This window comes from Sceloporus undulatus, chromosome 2 (assembly GCF_019175285.1).
Source record: "Sceloporus undulatus isolate JIND9_A2432 ecotype Alabama chromosome 2, SceUnd_v1.1, whole genome shotgun sequence".
NCBI lineage: Eukaryota > Metazoa > Chordata > Lepidosauria > Squamata > Phrynosomatidae > Sceloporus > Sceloporus undulatus.
In genome coordinates this window covers 260,451,892-260,468,479 of record NC_056523.1, presented here as the reverse complement: position 1 = coordinate 260,468,479, position 16,588 = coordinate 260,451,892, and the positions used below count along the sequence as shown (strand labels likewise).

The 16,588-nt window shown below is 46.5% G+C and overlaps 1 protein-coding gene across 8 annotated transcripts in view; it reads right to left on the bottom strand.

Moving 5' to 3' along the window:
- The window catches only part of MARCHF3 (membrane associated ring-CH-type finger 3), a 172,436-nt gene that overhangs the window by 135,849 nt on the left and 19,999 nt on the right, over nt 1-16,588 (bottom strand). For 4 of the 8 annotated variants that reach the window (XM_042455940.1, XM_042455939.1, XM_042455941.1 and 1 more), the window contains one exon: nt 11,998-12,102. Coding sequence is in view for 3 of the 8 variants with exons in the window: in XM_042455936.1 (XP_042311870.1) it covers nt 9,311-11,563 (2,253 nt within the window). In the remaining 5 variants the exon portion in view is untranslated. Of the gene's footprint in view, nt 1-3,507; nt 3,718-5,886; nt 11,666-11,997; nt 12,103-16,588 lie in introns of those variants that run through there. The other 4 variants (XM_042455937.1, XM_042455935.1, XM_042455936.1 and 1 more) reach the window with 3 other exon arrangements.

Below are 16,588 nucleotides of genomic sequence, written 5' to 3'. Positions count from 1 at the left end.
ATCTGTCAACTCTAACCAGCCCAATTCCCCATGGCTTACGTGTTTCATGGTTGCCAAGGCCACTGCTTTGTTTCTTCCTGCTGCCATAACTATGCCAATTATGGCAGCAAGCTATGTTGGTGTAGGGCACCAATGGATTCTGGTCTTTGTGAGACACAGCACAGGCATTTATTTAGAAGACAAACACTATCTATCATAGTTTGCAACATGTAGCCACAGGGAATACCACACCGGGGGATAGTTCAGCCCCTGAGGTTAAATCTGGCCTTTTTGGAAGACAAATCTAGTCAGTTGGGGGGAGCATGCCCCATTCAGAACTGACATCTTAACCACTAAGGTACTACATCTCTTATAGCTATAGCTATGTTATAACTTATAAAATAATAGTTAATTAATATGTATGCATATTAGTCCAAAGATGTCAATAATAAAGCGTCTCAGGCAACAACATTTGGTGCATTAAGGAGCACTGACAAACTGTTATTGTGAAAGCTACTTTGGGGTGAGATGACAATTCTAATACTAGATCCAAAATGCCATTGAGCTGGTTTTAATATTTGGTGTCCTTTCTTGTTTTTCCCTTCGTTGTTCTAAGCCCATAGGCAGGATGATCACTGTTCTCGGCATTTTGAGCTTTCCCCTTCCACTCCCATTACACTGGCTCCAAGATTATTTCACATTCCTGTTACACTATGCCAATTGCTTCTTTATTGCAGCACAGAGACACTGATGTCTTGCATGGTTCTAAGATCACAGCAGTAGACAAGACCAAACAATTCAGTCACCATTTCTGAATGAAAAAGGGTATTATTTGAACTGGTGAAAAGGGGTTCTGCTAATTCTCTCTGACTAGTATGAATTCAGATATTTCCCAAACTCTTTCAATGTACAAAGAAGAGCACTGGGGTGGGGAGGAAAATGCATCAGTTCAGCCTTTAATCGTAAGCATGACATTTCCTGTCTCATGTTCTATTTGAGTAACTTCCTTTTTCAGCTTTCTAAGATTGTCAGAGCTTTACAGTCTCAAATCTGAAATGTGAGGTCTCTATTTTATACTTGCTTGCCATTGGCACAGGGGAACATTGTCTCCTTTGTGGGTGCCTTTTATTTTTGTTTCTTCAAAACTACTTCCATAGTGACAATGCTATTTTGGATGCAGACCAACACATTTACTAAGGCACAAGACTTTGTATTACCTTGTACTCGATTATCATGCACTATGGGTATAGTTATCAATAGTTTGTGGAGCATACATCTCAGTCCACCCAGTGGCATCACTAGGGGGTGCAGTGAGTAAGGAATGCACTAGGTGACACCAGGATGGGCTTTCCTGCTGCTGCAGGATGAGAGACAAGAGCATCTCTCTAAGTTTTGCCACAGCAGCAGCTCCCTCCTTTGGAGGAGGCTACAACCATGGCAAAGGAGAAGGGTGAGCATACCCCTTCTGGCAGCAGCTCCCTCTTCATGCATGGCAGTGGTGAAGGAGAAGGGAGAACATGCCCTTCCCAGCTTCATGGTGCTCCCTCCTCAGATGAAGGCCACCACAGCGGCAAAGGAAAACGGCAAGCATGCTCCTCTTGGTTTTGCTGCAGCAGAGGCTCCCTCCTTAGGAGGAGGCTGTTGTGGTGGCAAAGGAGAAGGCCAAGCATGCCCTTTCAGCAGCCCCCCCCCCTCAAGCAGCTCCCCTACATCAAGTGGTACCTGTTGTGGGGATGCCACTGTATCCACTAATTTTGTATGAACAGTGCTGGGGTCACAAGATAGGGACATTTTATTTTGGTGGCTACCCCTAGACTCTCCCTTTCTAAGGAAGTCAGAATGGCCCTCTCCTTGATGTCCTTCCACTGGTAGGCAAAGGCTTTTTTTTATTCCTATGGGCTTTTAGAATTGAAGAAAGGAGTTTAGAGGATGCTTCATGTCCTCTGTGGGTGTATGTTTTTAATTGTTCTAATACTGTGAATAGTTTAATTCTGTTTTAAACTGTACCGATATATGTTTTTAGCTATATCGTACTTGTTCAGCCTTGAGGCCCACTTTTGGGGTAAGATGGGATATGAAGTTAATAATAGTAACAATAAGGCTTTTGGATCATGACATAATAAATGTGTTGTCTTTAAGGTGCCACAAGAAGTATACTTTTTGTATAAAGCATACCCTGTAAACTGAAAGCTACTAACACGGTGTCCTCCAGAACATCACATCCATTCTCCTGGTTGAGCCAGTGTAGTTTAGTGGTTAAGCATTGGACTATGACTGGAAGGAAGTCCTGGTGGCACAATGGTTAAATGCCTGTACTGCAGCCACTCACTCAAAACCATAAGGTTGTGAGTTCAAGACCAGCAAAAGAGCTCAAGCTCAGGCTTGCATCCTTCTGAGGTCGCTAAAATGAGTACCCAGACTGTTGGGGGCAAATTAGCTTACAGTTGTAAACCGCTTAGACACTGCTTAGGTGGTATGAAGTGGTATATAAATGAAGCTTGTTTGTTTGACTGGAGATCAGGGTTCAATTCCTTGTCCAACCATGGCAATCCACTGGGTGACCATAAGTCAGAAACTATTTGAAGGCATACAGCAACAACAACCACCTCCAGAACTGCATGCCCACTCTTCTGGTTACTATTCCTCCATTTAGCCCATCAAAATATACAAAATAGTTTGTAAGTTGCTTGGGATAAGGAAGCTCTCCCTTTACTTAACACTACACTCTGAAATGCCATATAAATTAGTGGTGCTTATATATACATGTTCAAATAAAATGCTCACAAATTTCTAAAGCACCCATTTCACATTCCTTATACAGTACATTCAACCCTCAATATTAAACAGAATATATTAGCAAAGAAAAAGTTCCTACTCAAATTAACCTACCCTTGACTCATATCCCCAGCTTGGTGAACTACAACCTATATCATACGAAAGCAGCATGGCTAACCATGCTGATTGAAGACTAGAAAAAGCTGTAGTCTAATACACCTAGAAGGATGTGTTTGGTAGCAGGACAGAAAAGCTTTCTCTAAATGCATGTTAAAATCTTAAGTTTACATAATATGTCCTGAGGCACAGTTGCAAAATGGGTCCTGTGGCACTTTTAAAGATGAGCATGCCTTTTGTGGATGACAGCTCAGTACTTATGGCCTTCCTTTCATCAAAAGATAGCCGCAGGATGTGTTATATATAAAATACTATTTTTATATACTATATATAATACTATATATAAAATCATTAGAGGACAAGGAGACTTTCTATAAGACAGGTATGACATCTACTTCTCTAATACAGCAGTCTGTTGGGATGAAAATACTGTGATGCAGACTTCCCCAATCTGGAGCCATAGCTGTCCAGAGGACTCTGGGGCTAGTCATTCAACACATTTGGAGGGCATCAGGCTCCCTAGGGATATTACAAAACTACAACCAAGGAAAAAAACCTACCTACTAATACAATTGTAAAGTATAGTTTAGCATTACTTGAATTAGTCTTGGGGTTGTCAGTTTCCATTACACTCACCATGGCTGCAAAGAGGAGATCAGCTGCTTTCACATCAATTTTTAATTTAATGAACTTCAGTTTTGCACCCAAACCTAGATATTTATAGTTTATTGCAACAATCCAAGTTCCACCATGGCTTATGAATTTGAGATGATAAGTGTTAAATTAAACCATGGTTTACGATTTTCATCTAATTAAGATTTCAATGCACCATGAAACCATCATTATCTGAAAACAGAAAGATAATATTCTAATCACCTCCTGATGAATATACCAAAGATTCTCTCATAAAACGATAAACCATTATTAATATTATATCTGGAGCTCTTTCACACTACACAATCTATGATTCTACTTTAACTTTGATTCTTATGATAGCCTGTATTTTATGGTTTGGTGAAGCAATGGAGCTCTGACAAAGAATTCTAAATATCCCTCCCCAAATAGAAAATCCCAGTATCCCATAGAATGGAACTATGGCAATTAAAGTGTAATCACAATACTATAATTGTATAGTGTAAAATATCCCCTGAACAAACCTGGTGAGTGTTTCCAGTTTCCTTCTTTGTATCCACTGTTAAGCTATCCTGCATTCTTATATCACTACAAATTAGAGTTACTGAGGCTGGGAACAGATTGAACTCTCTCTGAGATGACCAGCTTAATCCACACCACAGATAAGCACACAATGTTTTACAGATGTAAGAACTTTCTTTCCTTGCACTTAGCTGCAGTAAAATAAAAGCTTGTATCAAACAACCACAAAATAAGAAATTCAGTGGTCCAAGGATGCACTGACTGTACCCATGGTAATATCTTTTATTTATAAATGATTGTTTATGGGAAGCCTGAACAAAACATTCATTTTACAGATCTGTGGACAATACAGGTTGCATCACCCTTATCTGAAATGTTTGGGTGCAGAATTGATTGCGTTTGGTTGTTGCTGTTTTTAAATTTGAAACACCTGTATTTGTATATATGTACATAATGTGATATCGGAGATGGGACCAAATCTAAACATAAAATTCATTTATGTTTCATACAGTGCGCCTGCGTCATACACAACTTCCAGCATATGCTGGAAGCCACACCAGAAGGAGCAGTGCCATGTGTTGGAAAAGGCAATGGTGTGTACGCGCTGCCGCGCACCACCACAAGCACTAGCCCCATTCACTTGAATGGGGTTTGAGCATCCACATTTTTTTCCTTACGCAGGGGGGGGGGCTAGAATGGATCCCCCGCGTAAGGGAAGGGGCAACTGTATAAACTTTATATGCATAGCCTGAAAATAGTTCTATACAATATTTTTAATAATTTTGTGCATGAAATATTTTGTGTACATTGAAGCATCAGAAAACAAGCAACCATCAAAAAAGTTTTGGTTTTTGGAATATTTTGGAATTCTGAATAAGAGAGACTCAACATGTATATACATTGTCCTCATATATTAATTGCACATCCCAGTGCTCTGCACTGATGAAAGCTGGGGACATCTGCATTGTATCAATTTCAGGTGGTGCTGGGTGGGCATTCCCAAAGAGAACACTATAGATGGGGTCTCAGGATTCCAGTCATGTAAACAAGGAAGGAGAGAATGTAATGACAGGAGTGGCAGCACTGAAGACACTGAACTCACATCATCCACCCTCTGAGCAAGCATGTTCATTCCAGGTCAACAGAGAGATGAATGCAAAGAGCAGAGGTAGGCAACTGTGGAGGGCCCAGGGACTGTGCTCACCAGGCAGTGGTGAAAGGACTTCATTGTCACTTCTAGTTTAGTGGATGAGGCTATTTCAGGCTCCCAAAAGTCACCCTCTCCTAAATTACAATGAAACAGAAAATCTGGGGTTTCTAGAGCATAATTCTTCATATTTTCCACCAAACCTTTTTCAGCAATGAGGGAGTTCTGAGGGGACCACATGCAGCCTGCACAATTCCCACCCCTGGTACCAAGGCCAGGAGTGGGAAGGACAGGTTACTCACCTGTAACGGTATTTCTTTGAGTGGTCATCTGCGAATTCATACAAATGGGTTTTACTGCGCCTGCGCAGTGCTGTTCAGATACTTCTAGAATCACTGGGCAAAGTACACTTTGCAACATATAGAAACTTTTTGGCGGTAACCCCGCCCCCCTCCTATAAAGCCCCGGTTCCCGCTCTTTTCCCCAGTTCCAAAATTTTTCCGCCAAGTCGGCAATGCAAGACAGAGCCAAAGTGAGCAGGACACCGAGGGGAGGATGGGCGGGATTTGTATGAATTCGCAGATGACCACTCGAAGAAATACTGTTACAGGTGAGTAACCTGTCCTTCTTCTTCGTGGTCTCTGCGAATCATACAAATGGGTTTAGACTGACAAGCTTAGGTATACGGCGGAAGGAGTGTCCTGAAACCCAAGTTATGGTAAACCAAGGTAATATTTATTATACCAATAAAATTGCGAACCGTAAAAAGGGGGTCCGTCTCATCTTTGTACAGAAGTTCAATATGGACATAACATTATAGAACCTGAAAAGGGAGTACAAGGTCATGCAAGACCATACCCATTGGAGTTGTGCAAATGTAAGTGAAAAGTCAATCAAATAATAACCTTGCAGACCTGAGGAGGGAATGTAAAGGCCATGCAAGACCAATCCCACTGAAAATGAGACATCATAGACCAATATAAACACAGTACCCTCTGTATAACACATGGCACAACTCACACTAGCAAAACATTCAATGCAAACCAGAAACCAACACAGCCCTCCCAAAAGCTGCGTCCCGAATGGCCCTGGTGTCCAGTCTATAATGCTTTATAAAAGTCAATGGCTGGGACCAAACGGCAGCCTTACAGATATCCGATAAGGAGATTCCAGCTAGAAAGGCAGAGGATGCTGCAACCGCCCTGGTCGCATGCGAACGCACCCTGGCCGGTGTCGGTTTGCCCAACAGTTCATAACAGAGATGGATAGTGTTAGCAATCCATTTCGAGAGTCTTTGGGGCGACACCGGTAGACCCTTTCTAGGTTCCGAATAGCATTGAAAAAGTCTTTCGGAACGACTCGAACCCATTGTTCTGTCTAAGTAGAAAGCCAAGGCTCTCCGAACGTCCAGCATATGCAAGCTGCGTTCCTCAGCAGTGGATGGGTTCAAAGCCAAGGTCGGTAACACAATGTCCTGACACATGTGAAAGAAGGAAACCACCTTAGGAAGGAAGGTGATATCAGTTCGGAGTACGACCTTGTCCCTGTGGAATCGAATGAAGGGTTCATCCCTCCATAAGGCACAAAGTTCTCCCGCCTGGCGGGCAGAAGTGATGGCCACAAGGAATGCAGTCTTCCAAGTTAATAGTCTCAAGTCCGTTGTGGCCAAGGGTTCAAAGGGCTTGGATTGGAGGGCGGACAATACAACGTCCAAGCTCCAAGCCAGGGCAGGAACGGAGACCTGGGGGTGAAGGTTATTGCAACCCCTTTAAAAGTTCTTAACAAGAGGGTCCCTAAAAAAGGAAGGCAAACCATCATATTGAAAGTGGGAACAAATGGCAGACAGATAACATTTAATGGACGTAAGGCACAGCCCCGCGTCCAACAACGACATCAAGAACTCAAGTACCACCGGTACCGTGACGCGGTGCGGTGGCAGGCCCCTCTCTTCGAGGAAATGCAGAAATCTCTTCCACTTAGAGGCACAGGACCTCTGGGTCGCTGGCTTTTGAGCGGCACGGATCACCCTCCGTACCGACGGTGGAAGTAGCCTCAGCGGCGAAGCCTCCACGCCACCATCGGCAGCGTGTCGATGTCCGGATGCCGGACTCTCCCGCCTTGGAGAGTGAGAAGGTCTGGTCTCGACTCCAACCGGAGAAACTCGTTGTTGGAAAGGTGGAGCAACGACGGGAACCACGGTTGTCTCGGCCACCACGGCATGATGAGAATCGCGTTGGCGTGGTCCCTCGACATCCTCGAGACCACTCTGGTGAGCAGAGGAAATGGGGGAAAGGCGTAGAGCGTCTCCCCAGACCAATCGAAGGCGAATGCGTCTCCGAGGGATCTCTCGTGTCGCCTTCGGGAGCAGAACTGGGGACAATGGCTGTTGGAGGCAGTTGCAAACAAGTCGATTTGAGGAGCTCCCCACCGGCAAAATAGGTCGTGGACCGTCTCTGGATGGAGCCTCCACTCGTGGCAGGTCGATGTGGCCCTGCTGAACTGGTCCACCAGGGTGTTCTCGTCCCCTGGCAGGTGGATCGCCTGAAGAAGGATGCCCCTTGGGATGCACCAGTCCCAGATCCTCAGGGTGATGTCCAGGAGCGTTTTCGACTTGCTGCCTCCTTGTTTGTTGACATAATACATCACGGTTGTGTTGTCTGTCCTGAGGAGGACCACCTTGTCCGTGATGCTGGATTCGAAGGCCTTCAATGCTTTCTCGACGGCCAACATCTCCAATGCGTTGATGTGGAGCGAAGTCTCTTGCCAAGACCACCTCTCTCTTACACACAAGTCCAGGAGATGGGCGCCCCAGCCTTCCATCAACGCATCCGTCGTTAGGGTCACTTGAGGATGAGGCTGGACAAAGGGCATGACGACGCAGACATTGCGGGAATCTAGCCACCACAATAGGGAAGTGGCGACGGGTCTTGGTATGGTGAGCCATTTGTCTGGAGGGTCCATCATAGGATCGAAGGCCGACAGGAACCACGACTGGAGAGGCCTCAGCCGTAGTCTCGCCCATGGAGTCATGAATGTGGTGGACGCCATGTGTCCCAGGGCCACCTGGACGTCTCTGGCCCTTATTCTCCTGTAGGACCGGACGGCCCTTACTGGCATCGACAGTGCCAGGAAACGGTCCTGAGGCAGGTAAGCGACGCATTCTTCGGAATCGAGGATGGAACCGATGAACCGGACCTGCTTGGCCGGGACCAGATGAGACTTCTCTAGGTTGACCAATAGTCCTAAGTCCGACAGAAGATGGAGCGCAAAGTTGATGGCGTCCTGAAACTCCTCTTGTGAGGGGGCTGCAAATAGCCAGTCGTCCAGGTACGGGAAGACCCTGAAGCCCTTCTGATGGAGGTAGGCCACCACTGGGGCCATACACTTCGTGAAGACCCTCGGAGCCGTGGCCAAGCCGAACGGGAGGACGTTGTAGTGATAGGCGACGGAGCCTATGGCGAAGGCGAGGAACCTCCGGTGGGACTCTCCAATCCCTACATGGAAGTAAGCGTCCTTTAGGTCTATGGTCGCAAACCAGAGGTCCTGGTGAAGTAAAGGCAAAATAGAAGCCAGGGTTACCATGCGAAAACGTCGGTAGCGTAAAAAGGAGTTAAGTCCCCTTAAGTCTAATATGGGTCTGATTCCACCATCTGACTTCGGTACCGTAAAGTACCTGGAGAAAAAGGCTCTGGACAACAGTTCGGGTGGTACGGGCGATATAGCCCCTTTCTGGAGAAGGGAGCGCACTTTGTCGAGAAGGGTGCCTGAGGGGGTGGTGGAAATAAAAGCTCCGGTGGGGGGGAGCTCTTCGAACTCGACGGTATAGCCCCTCCGGACGATGGTTAAGACCCAAGAGTCGGAAGTGATGGAGGCCCATACGGTGGCAAAGGGCTGAAGAATGTCCAAAAAATAAGGGCTAGGCGAAACGAAGTGCGCAGGGGGGCTTCATGCTCTCTTTTTAGCCTGGTCGGTATCCTGCCTCCGTGCCTTGCGGTATTTGGGGGGGTAAGCCCGACGGCCAGAAGAAGAAGAGGATTGGGATGGGTACCTCTGCCGCTGGGAGCCCTGTTTGTCGAACTGACGGTCATAATAGAATGGTCTCTGGGACTGACCTTGTTGTTGTTGCCAGGGACGGAATCATTTTCGGAACTGGGAAGTACCAGGGGCGGACATGCCATGTTTCCTGGTGGCCGCTTTCATCCTAAACTTTCTATTAAGTTTGTCGTCAGTGTCGGCATGGAAGAGCCCGGAGTCATCGATGGGCATCTCCTCGATTGTGGTACGGACGCCCTGGTTGAGGTCTGATCCGCGAAGCCAGGCATGTCGCCGCAGCGCGATGGAAGCAGCCATGGCTCTACCGGTGCACTCCGCCACATTTCTGGACGCGGTAATTAGCCAGCTCCCGATCGAGTGGGTTTCGTCCCTGATCTCGGCCAAGGTGCGCTGGGCGTCATCCGGAACATCAGGGATGATCGGAGATATTCCTTCCATGAGGGTCTGGACATAGGCCCCCATGCAGGCCACGTAATTTATGGCCTTGACTGCCAGCGCTGACGCTGTATATGCCTTCCTTGAGAGGGCGTCAATCTTCTTGGCCTCCTTGTCCAAGGGGAAGGAAGATTGACGTTGCGTCGAGGTATGTTGGGCTCCCTCAACAATCGCGGAATTTTGGCGGGGGTGAGAGGCCAACCAGGGAGCGTTCGGGGAAGAGACCCTATACAGCGACTCTATCTTGCGCGGCGGTCCCAGCAAAGAAGCGGGAGCGTCCCATGAGCGTTTGACCAGGGACTTCAGCGAAGGCAAGAATGGTATCGATGGCGGTGTCTGCATCCAACCTTGGACTCGCCTCTCTATTGGGTCCTTGGCCGCCTCCTCCGGGTAGGGCAGCTCAATGTCCAAGGCACGGGACATCTTAATGACGTGTTCGGCGAACGAACGCACGTCGTCAGTCGGTGAGGCCGGCTCCGGTTGATGGAGGCCCAGTGAGAGGTCGTCCGCTCGATCCTCATCATCCGAAGGGGCGTCGGATTCGGCAGGAGGATCCGGCTCCGAGTCCGAGAGAATGGTCTCCACCACGGTCTTTGTCCTAGGTTGTACTGCCCCACGGCGAGTCAGAGAGCAAGAGCGGTCTGCACCACGTGATGTCGCATCATCCCGGTACCAGTCATGCCCAGGAGGAAACTTCAGCATGGCCACATCCCTAGGTACTGCCATGTAGAATCTGTCGGACTCGGAATCATAAAAGAAGTCCTCCACATCGGGCTCCTGCACTGGTGAGGGGGTAGGCGACCTCACCCGAGTCTGCGAGGGAACAGGTGATCTCCTCCTGTGAGGGCGGGCTTCATCCTCTTCCAGGTCAACATAGGAAACGGCCGTGGAAGCCGAAGGCTCGGTGGCGGAGGGTTGACCAACTCTGGCAGTTGCACCAACGGGAGCGGCGAGGTCCTCTTGTTTAGGCTCTTCCTGCGAAAGATGACGCTTTGAAGCCTGTCTGCGATCGGGGGACACAGGCTGGTGACCCCTGGGCAGTGGAGAACGGGATCGGGAACATCGTCGACCCCGACTATCATCCTTTCCGGTCCCAGCTCCGGAGCGGACCTTGGTGTGATCCTTGGTCTTAGCCCTCTTGGAAGTTGGAACCTCCGGGGTGGAGCCGACAGTGGAACCGGCGGTGGACAAGGCCCTTTTCTTGGAAGAAGCTGAGTCCCGCGGTATGTCAGGCAGGAAGAATGGAATGGGCATCTCAGTGATCTTTAAGTCCGAGCCACCCTTGCCGTCAGTAGCCGCCTTTGAGCTGGACGACCCGAAACCATCCGCCTTGGAGATTGTGGCATGGTCTCTGGCCGCCTTGCCCTCCTTAGGGGGCTTCTCACTGCCCTTGAGCTTCTTAGTCGAGTCCGACAAAATAGAAGCCTCGCGGGACTTATGTCCAGTGGCTGCCCGCTTAGAAGTCGTCGCCTCTTCTCGAGCGAAAGGGATACCCACATCCGCCGACTTCTTAGGCTTGTGGGCAGGCTTGGAGGCGGCACTAGGCTTCGAAGAGCCGTAGCCCACAGCAGGGACTGGAACGGTCTGGCCAAGATCATGGGCCACTGAGGCCAAGTCCGGTGGAGCACTGGCCGGACTAGCATGGGCAGAAGTCGGAGGGGCCGCGGTGGGCGCAGAAGGAGCTGAGGCCGGACTGGGGTCCCTCTCCCGGATCTTCCCCTGAGCAATTGCGGACGTGAGACGGGACTCCCGATTCTTTCTGGCCTGGGAGGACATAGACTTACAGAGCGGGCAAGCCTTTGCGTCATGGTTCCTTCCCAGGCAAAGAAGACATGAGGAGTGTGGGTCTTGGACGGGAACCTTTCCCCCACAGACGTCACATTTCTTGAAAGGTGGAGACATCTTCACCGGTCAACAGGCAACGACGAAATCCAAACTCGAGGTCAACAGTCCGAGAGGTCAAGGCACACGGGGGAAGTAGAAGAAGCGAAGTCCAAAAACAGTCTGAGTCAAAAAACAAAAAAGCAGTGATTCAATCAAAAACTAGCAAGAGCGAAGTTCCAAACAGCAGCCAAGCGCGGTGGAAAAATGGAACTGGGGAAAAGAGCGGGAACCGGGGCTTTATAAGAGGGGGGCGGGGTTACCGACAAAAAGTTTCTATATGGTGCAAAGTGTACTTTGCCCAGTGATTCAAGAAGTATCCGAACAGCACTGCGCAGGCACAGTAAAACCCATTTGTATGATTCGCAGAGACCACGAAGAAGAAATTGCCACACACACAGTTTTCACCTCATCTTTTGAAAAGGTCTACATGATATGTCTTATGAAGAGCATACCTCTGAAGTCTTCTGACATTGCTGCTCCTTGGCTTTAGATCAGCAATGATGGGGAGGAGCGAAGCTCAGGCATGCCTTACTTGAGTGTGATGGGTGAATCAAGACCTGAAACATAATGAGGAAACAAAAGCAGGGGAAGAATGATTATTAGATTTAGAAAAGGAAATACAACAAAGACCCTCTCTATTTTAAATCACCAGTATTTTTTAAATGCACTTTTAGCTTCCCATCATAAAATGTAGTTAGGAATTTCTTAACTCTCACTATGAGCATGTTTTAAATACACATTTAAAATCTTTTTTTCATTAATGGCACTACAAGTGACTGTTGTATTGCAAGGAACAGTCCTATTTAAATACAGCCAGGTGCAACCCTGGACATTCACTGGAACTTGCCTCCTTTTTTAAAATAGTGACTGAACATCATTTCCAACACTCAATGTTACGAAATGAACAAACACAGATGGAAATGGTTTGGTGCTTACCTAGTTAAAATGTTTTTTTTAAAAGGGCTTGGTGCCATTTCAACTCCCAGGCAGCTGTTTTGTGAATCAGAAGAAAGCTTTCACATGTAGTGTGCATGCGGGGGGTGGGGGGGGGGGGGGGGGAGGGACACATGCCCATCTCTGGTTTTACCCAAGGAGCATTGCTCAGATTACTTGAGAAATATTCCAGCTATGCATGTATGTGTGCCCATTCAACACTCTATTTTTCAATAAGGCTTCTAATATACATTTTCCATGAACTCATGCTCTTTCACCATCTACAGGAGTTAGCAAGTGAAGATTAATGCACGTGTCTAACAGATATGCCCCCTAAATCTGTACTTTACTAGTTACCAATTTCTTTTCTTTCTTTCTTTCTTTCTTTCTTTTTCTTTTCTTCTCTTTTTTGGTAGCTTTCTCCATTTCATATAATACAGTTAAATTTACAATGGGACATATATAGACAGCAGTCAGGTCTCATCAAAAATGGTTCTTGATTTTATTCTATGAAACTGCTTCAATGCCAGAAATCCAGAATTCTTCACTCTAAAAGTATTTGGTGTTAACTAGAGTACAACCATGATGTGTCCCCAGAATAAACTTGATTTACCATCAACTGTTATTTATGTGGGAGTATTTGCAGCAGAGATTTTACATAAGTGGCTTATTTCTACTGAATTCAGCACAGCTTTAACTGTTTAAACAGAAGTTCTCATTATTTTAACAAAATGATGAGTAGGCCAGTTATCCTGGTTGTTATAGTAAGTTGACTTTGAACTCAGACCACTCTATCATAGTTTTTTCTTGGCAAAATTTATTCAGATGAGGTTTCCTATTGCTTTCCTCTTTGAAAGTGAGTAGTCATTTGCCGATGGTCATCTGTAGCTGAGCAGTGATTCAACCCTGATCTCCTAGAATCCAAGCCCAACAATTATCTCAATAGCAGTATCATTGCATTAAACTTTTCATTTTGTTTTTCACAGACTTGTGGAGAAAATGACTTGCACTTCTAAAATCCCTGGGAGCTAAAATGCACAGTGTTACCTGGGAGTTTATGGAAGTTATAAGCCAAAGCTCAAGTAAGTCAAATTTAAGATTCCCCCAGTAACTTCCAACTCTCACTGTCCAACGATCATAGTCTTACGATAAAGCTTACAGACCATATGAAAATTAGTTTATTTGCAGTTGACAACACAGATCTCAAATAGTACAAGACTGCATTGGTTGTGTAACATCTGCTAGAGTGTATTTGTTTGAGAACAAACTTGGACCTTAGCATGAATGGGGCGTGTGTGTTTGTTTTAGTCTATCTCTGGAACACATGTTGTCTTCCCCATAGATATTATTTCCAAATTCCAAACTGAAGATGATATGTAAGATATCTCCACCTCCTCGTTATTTGTGAATGAAAAGTGCTACACACTGTTGTTGTTGCTCTCGTTGTTAACTGCCCTCAAGTTAGCTTTGACTCATGGCGGTCCTGTGGACGAGACATCTCCAAGTCCCCCTGACCTCAACCTCTCTGCTCAGGTTGTGCAGGCCCAGGCCCATATCTTCCCTAATTGAGTCTAACCATCTGGCATGTGGTCTTCCTCTCTTTCTATTGCCTTCCACCTCTCCTAGCACCATTGTCTTTTCTAATAACTCATTTTTCCTCATGATGTTGCCAAAGTATGACACTCTCAGTTTAGTCATTCTGACTTGCACAGATAGTTCAAGCTTGATCAGTTTTAGAACACATTTCTTTGTCTTGGTTGTCCATGGGATTCTCAGGATGTTTTCCCAGCACCACATCTCAAATGTTTCCTTTCTTCCTGTCAGCTTTTTTCACTGCCTAGCTCTCACATCTGCACATGGCGATGGGGAATACAATGGCTTGGATTATCCTCACTTTAATGTTCAGAGTTATGTCTTTACATTTTATGATCTTGTCCAGTTCTTTTATAGCTGCCCTTCCCAGTCCTAGTCTTCTTCTGATTTCTTGACTACAGTCTCCATTCTGATCAATATTTGAACCAAGGTATGGGAACTACTTGACTATTTCAATTGTCTAGTTGTCTAGGGTTAATTCTTCCACATCTTCTCTGATCATTTTTTCAAAGTTCAGCATTAATCCAACCTTGGCACTTTCCTCCTTGACCTTCTTCAGTAATTGTTCCAGGTCTTCATTTGTTTCTGTTAATAGCCTTGTGTCGTTTGCGTATCTTAGCAAACATTTTTTCCTCCTGTCTTTACTCCTCCTGCCTCTGGGTCTAAGCCTGCTCTACGTACAAAGTTTTCTGCATACAGGTTGTATAGATAGGGTGATAGTATGCAGCCTTGCCTGACCACTTTGCTGACTGGGACCATTCTATTTCTCCTTATTCTGGTCTGATAGCAGCCTCTTGTCCTGAGTACATGTTATGCATCAGGACTTTCAGATTTTGTGCCACTCCCATATCTCTTAGTGCAAACCATAGCTTTTCATGGTCTATGAATGGGACAATAACCAATTGTCCTGATGCGTAATCTGTACTCAGGACATGAAGCTGCCATCAGAACAGAATATGGTGAGGACCAATTATAGACCGGTCTTTCTATTACCATTTTTGGGCAAGGTGATCGAGAGGGCAGTTGCCTTCCAGCTCCAGGTTGTCTTGGATGAAGCTGATTATCTGGACCCATTTCAAACCAGCTTTAGGATAGGATACGACAGCCATGGTCGCCTTTGTCCGTCTGGGCATCGACAGGGAAAGTGTGACCCTGTTGATGTTCTTGGACATCTCAGTGGCCTACGATACCATTTACCATGGTATCCTTCTGGAACGCTTGCGGGAGTTAGGTATCAGAGGTACTGCTTTGCAGTGACTCAGGTCCTACCTCTCAGGAAGATTCCAGATGCTGTCGCTTGAGGACAGTTATTCATCCAAGAGGGAGCTCAAATCGGGTGTCCCTCAAGGTGCAGTTCTGTCCCCAATGCTGTTTAACATTTACATGAAGCCACTGGGAGAGATCATCCAGAGACAGGGGGCACAGTGTTATCAGTACGCTGATGACACCCAAATCTATTTCTCTATGGCGGGGTACAGACCGCTGCTTTGCGGCGGTCTGCTGCCACCGCCGGTTAGTCCACAGGGGAGCCGGAGCCTCCACACGGCGCGGCTCCCGCGCGGACTGAAAAAGAAGCTCCAAAATGGAGCTTCTTTTCGAGTCGCGTTTGCGACGTAGCGAGGCGCCAGGGGCGCACTCGCTACATCACAAAGGACGCGACGCGTACGGACGCTCAGCGTCCGATACGCAAAGATGGCGCCGGCCATGTAGAAGGGCCGGTGCCATCTTGTACGGACGGAGTCCGTATTAGGCCAAGGGGCGTCTAAAAGAGACGCCCCTTTTTTAAAATGGGACGTCCTCCGGACGTCCGAAATGCCGGTTTGTAACCGGCCCTAGTCTCCGACTGCTGCAGTTGCAGTGACTATGGATGGCATCTCTCCTCTGGGTGCCTGCCTTAGGTCGGTAATGGGCTGGATGAGGGAAAACAAACTCAAGTTGAATCCAGAGAAAACTGAGGTGGACAATACAAAGTGTTGGTTATTACCCTTAAAGCCCTACATGGCTTGGGCCCAAGTTACTTGAAGGAATGCCTCTCCCGACACGATCCGCCCCGCACTCTCAGAATATCAGGGAAGAATTTATTAGAACACTGTAAGTTCAGGCTAACAACAACTTCTCATAGATCATTTACGGCCGCAGCCTCCAAATTGTGGAATAGCTTACTGGAAGAGATCCATCTTATTACCACCTTAGATACTTTTAAGAAGGCTCTTAAGATGGATATCTTTTGGTGGGCTTACCCACCTGACCTCTTATAGGATATTTTACGATAAAACGCTCTACTCTGATTATAACAATAAGTTTTTGGATGTTTGTGGTTGTTCAGATGATGTTTTAATTAAAAATTATATTGTTAGTATTTTATTATCTGTATTTTTATACTTGTATTTTACTATTTTATTGATGTAACCCCGCCTCGATCCACAGGGAGAGGCAGGAAATATAAATAACAATTATCATCATCATCATCATCATCATCATCATCATCATCATCATCATCATCATTTCCCAATTGGC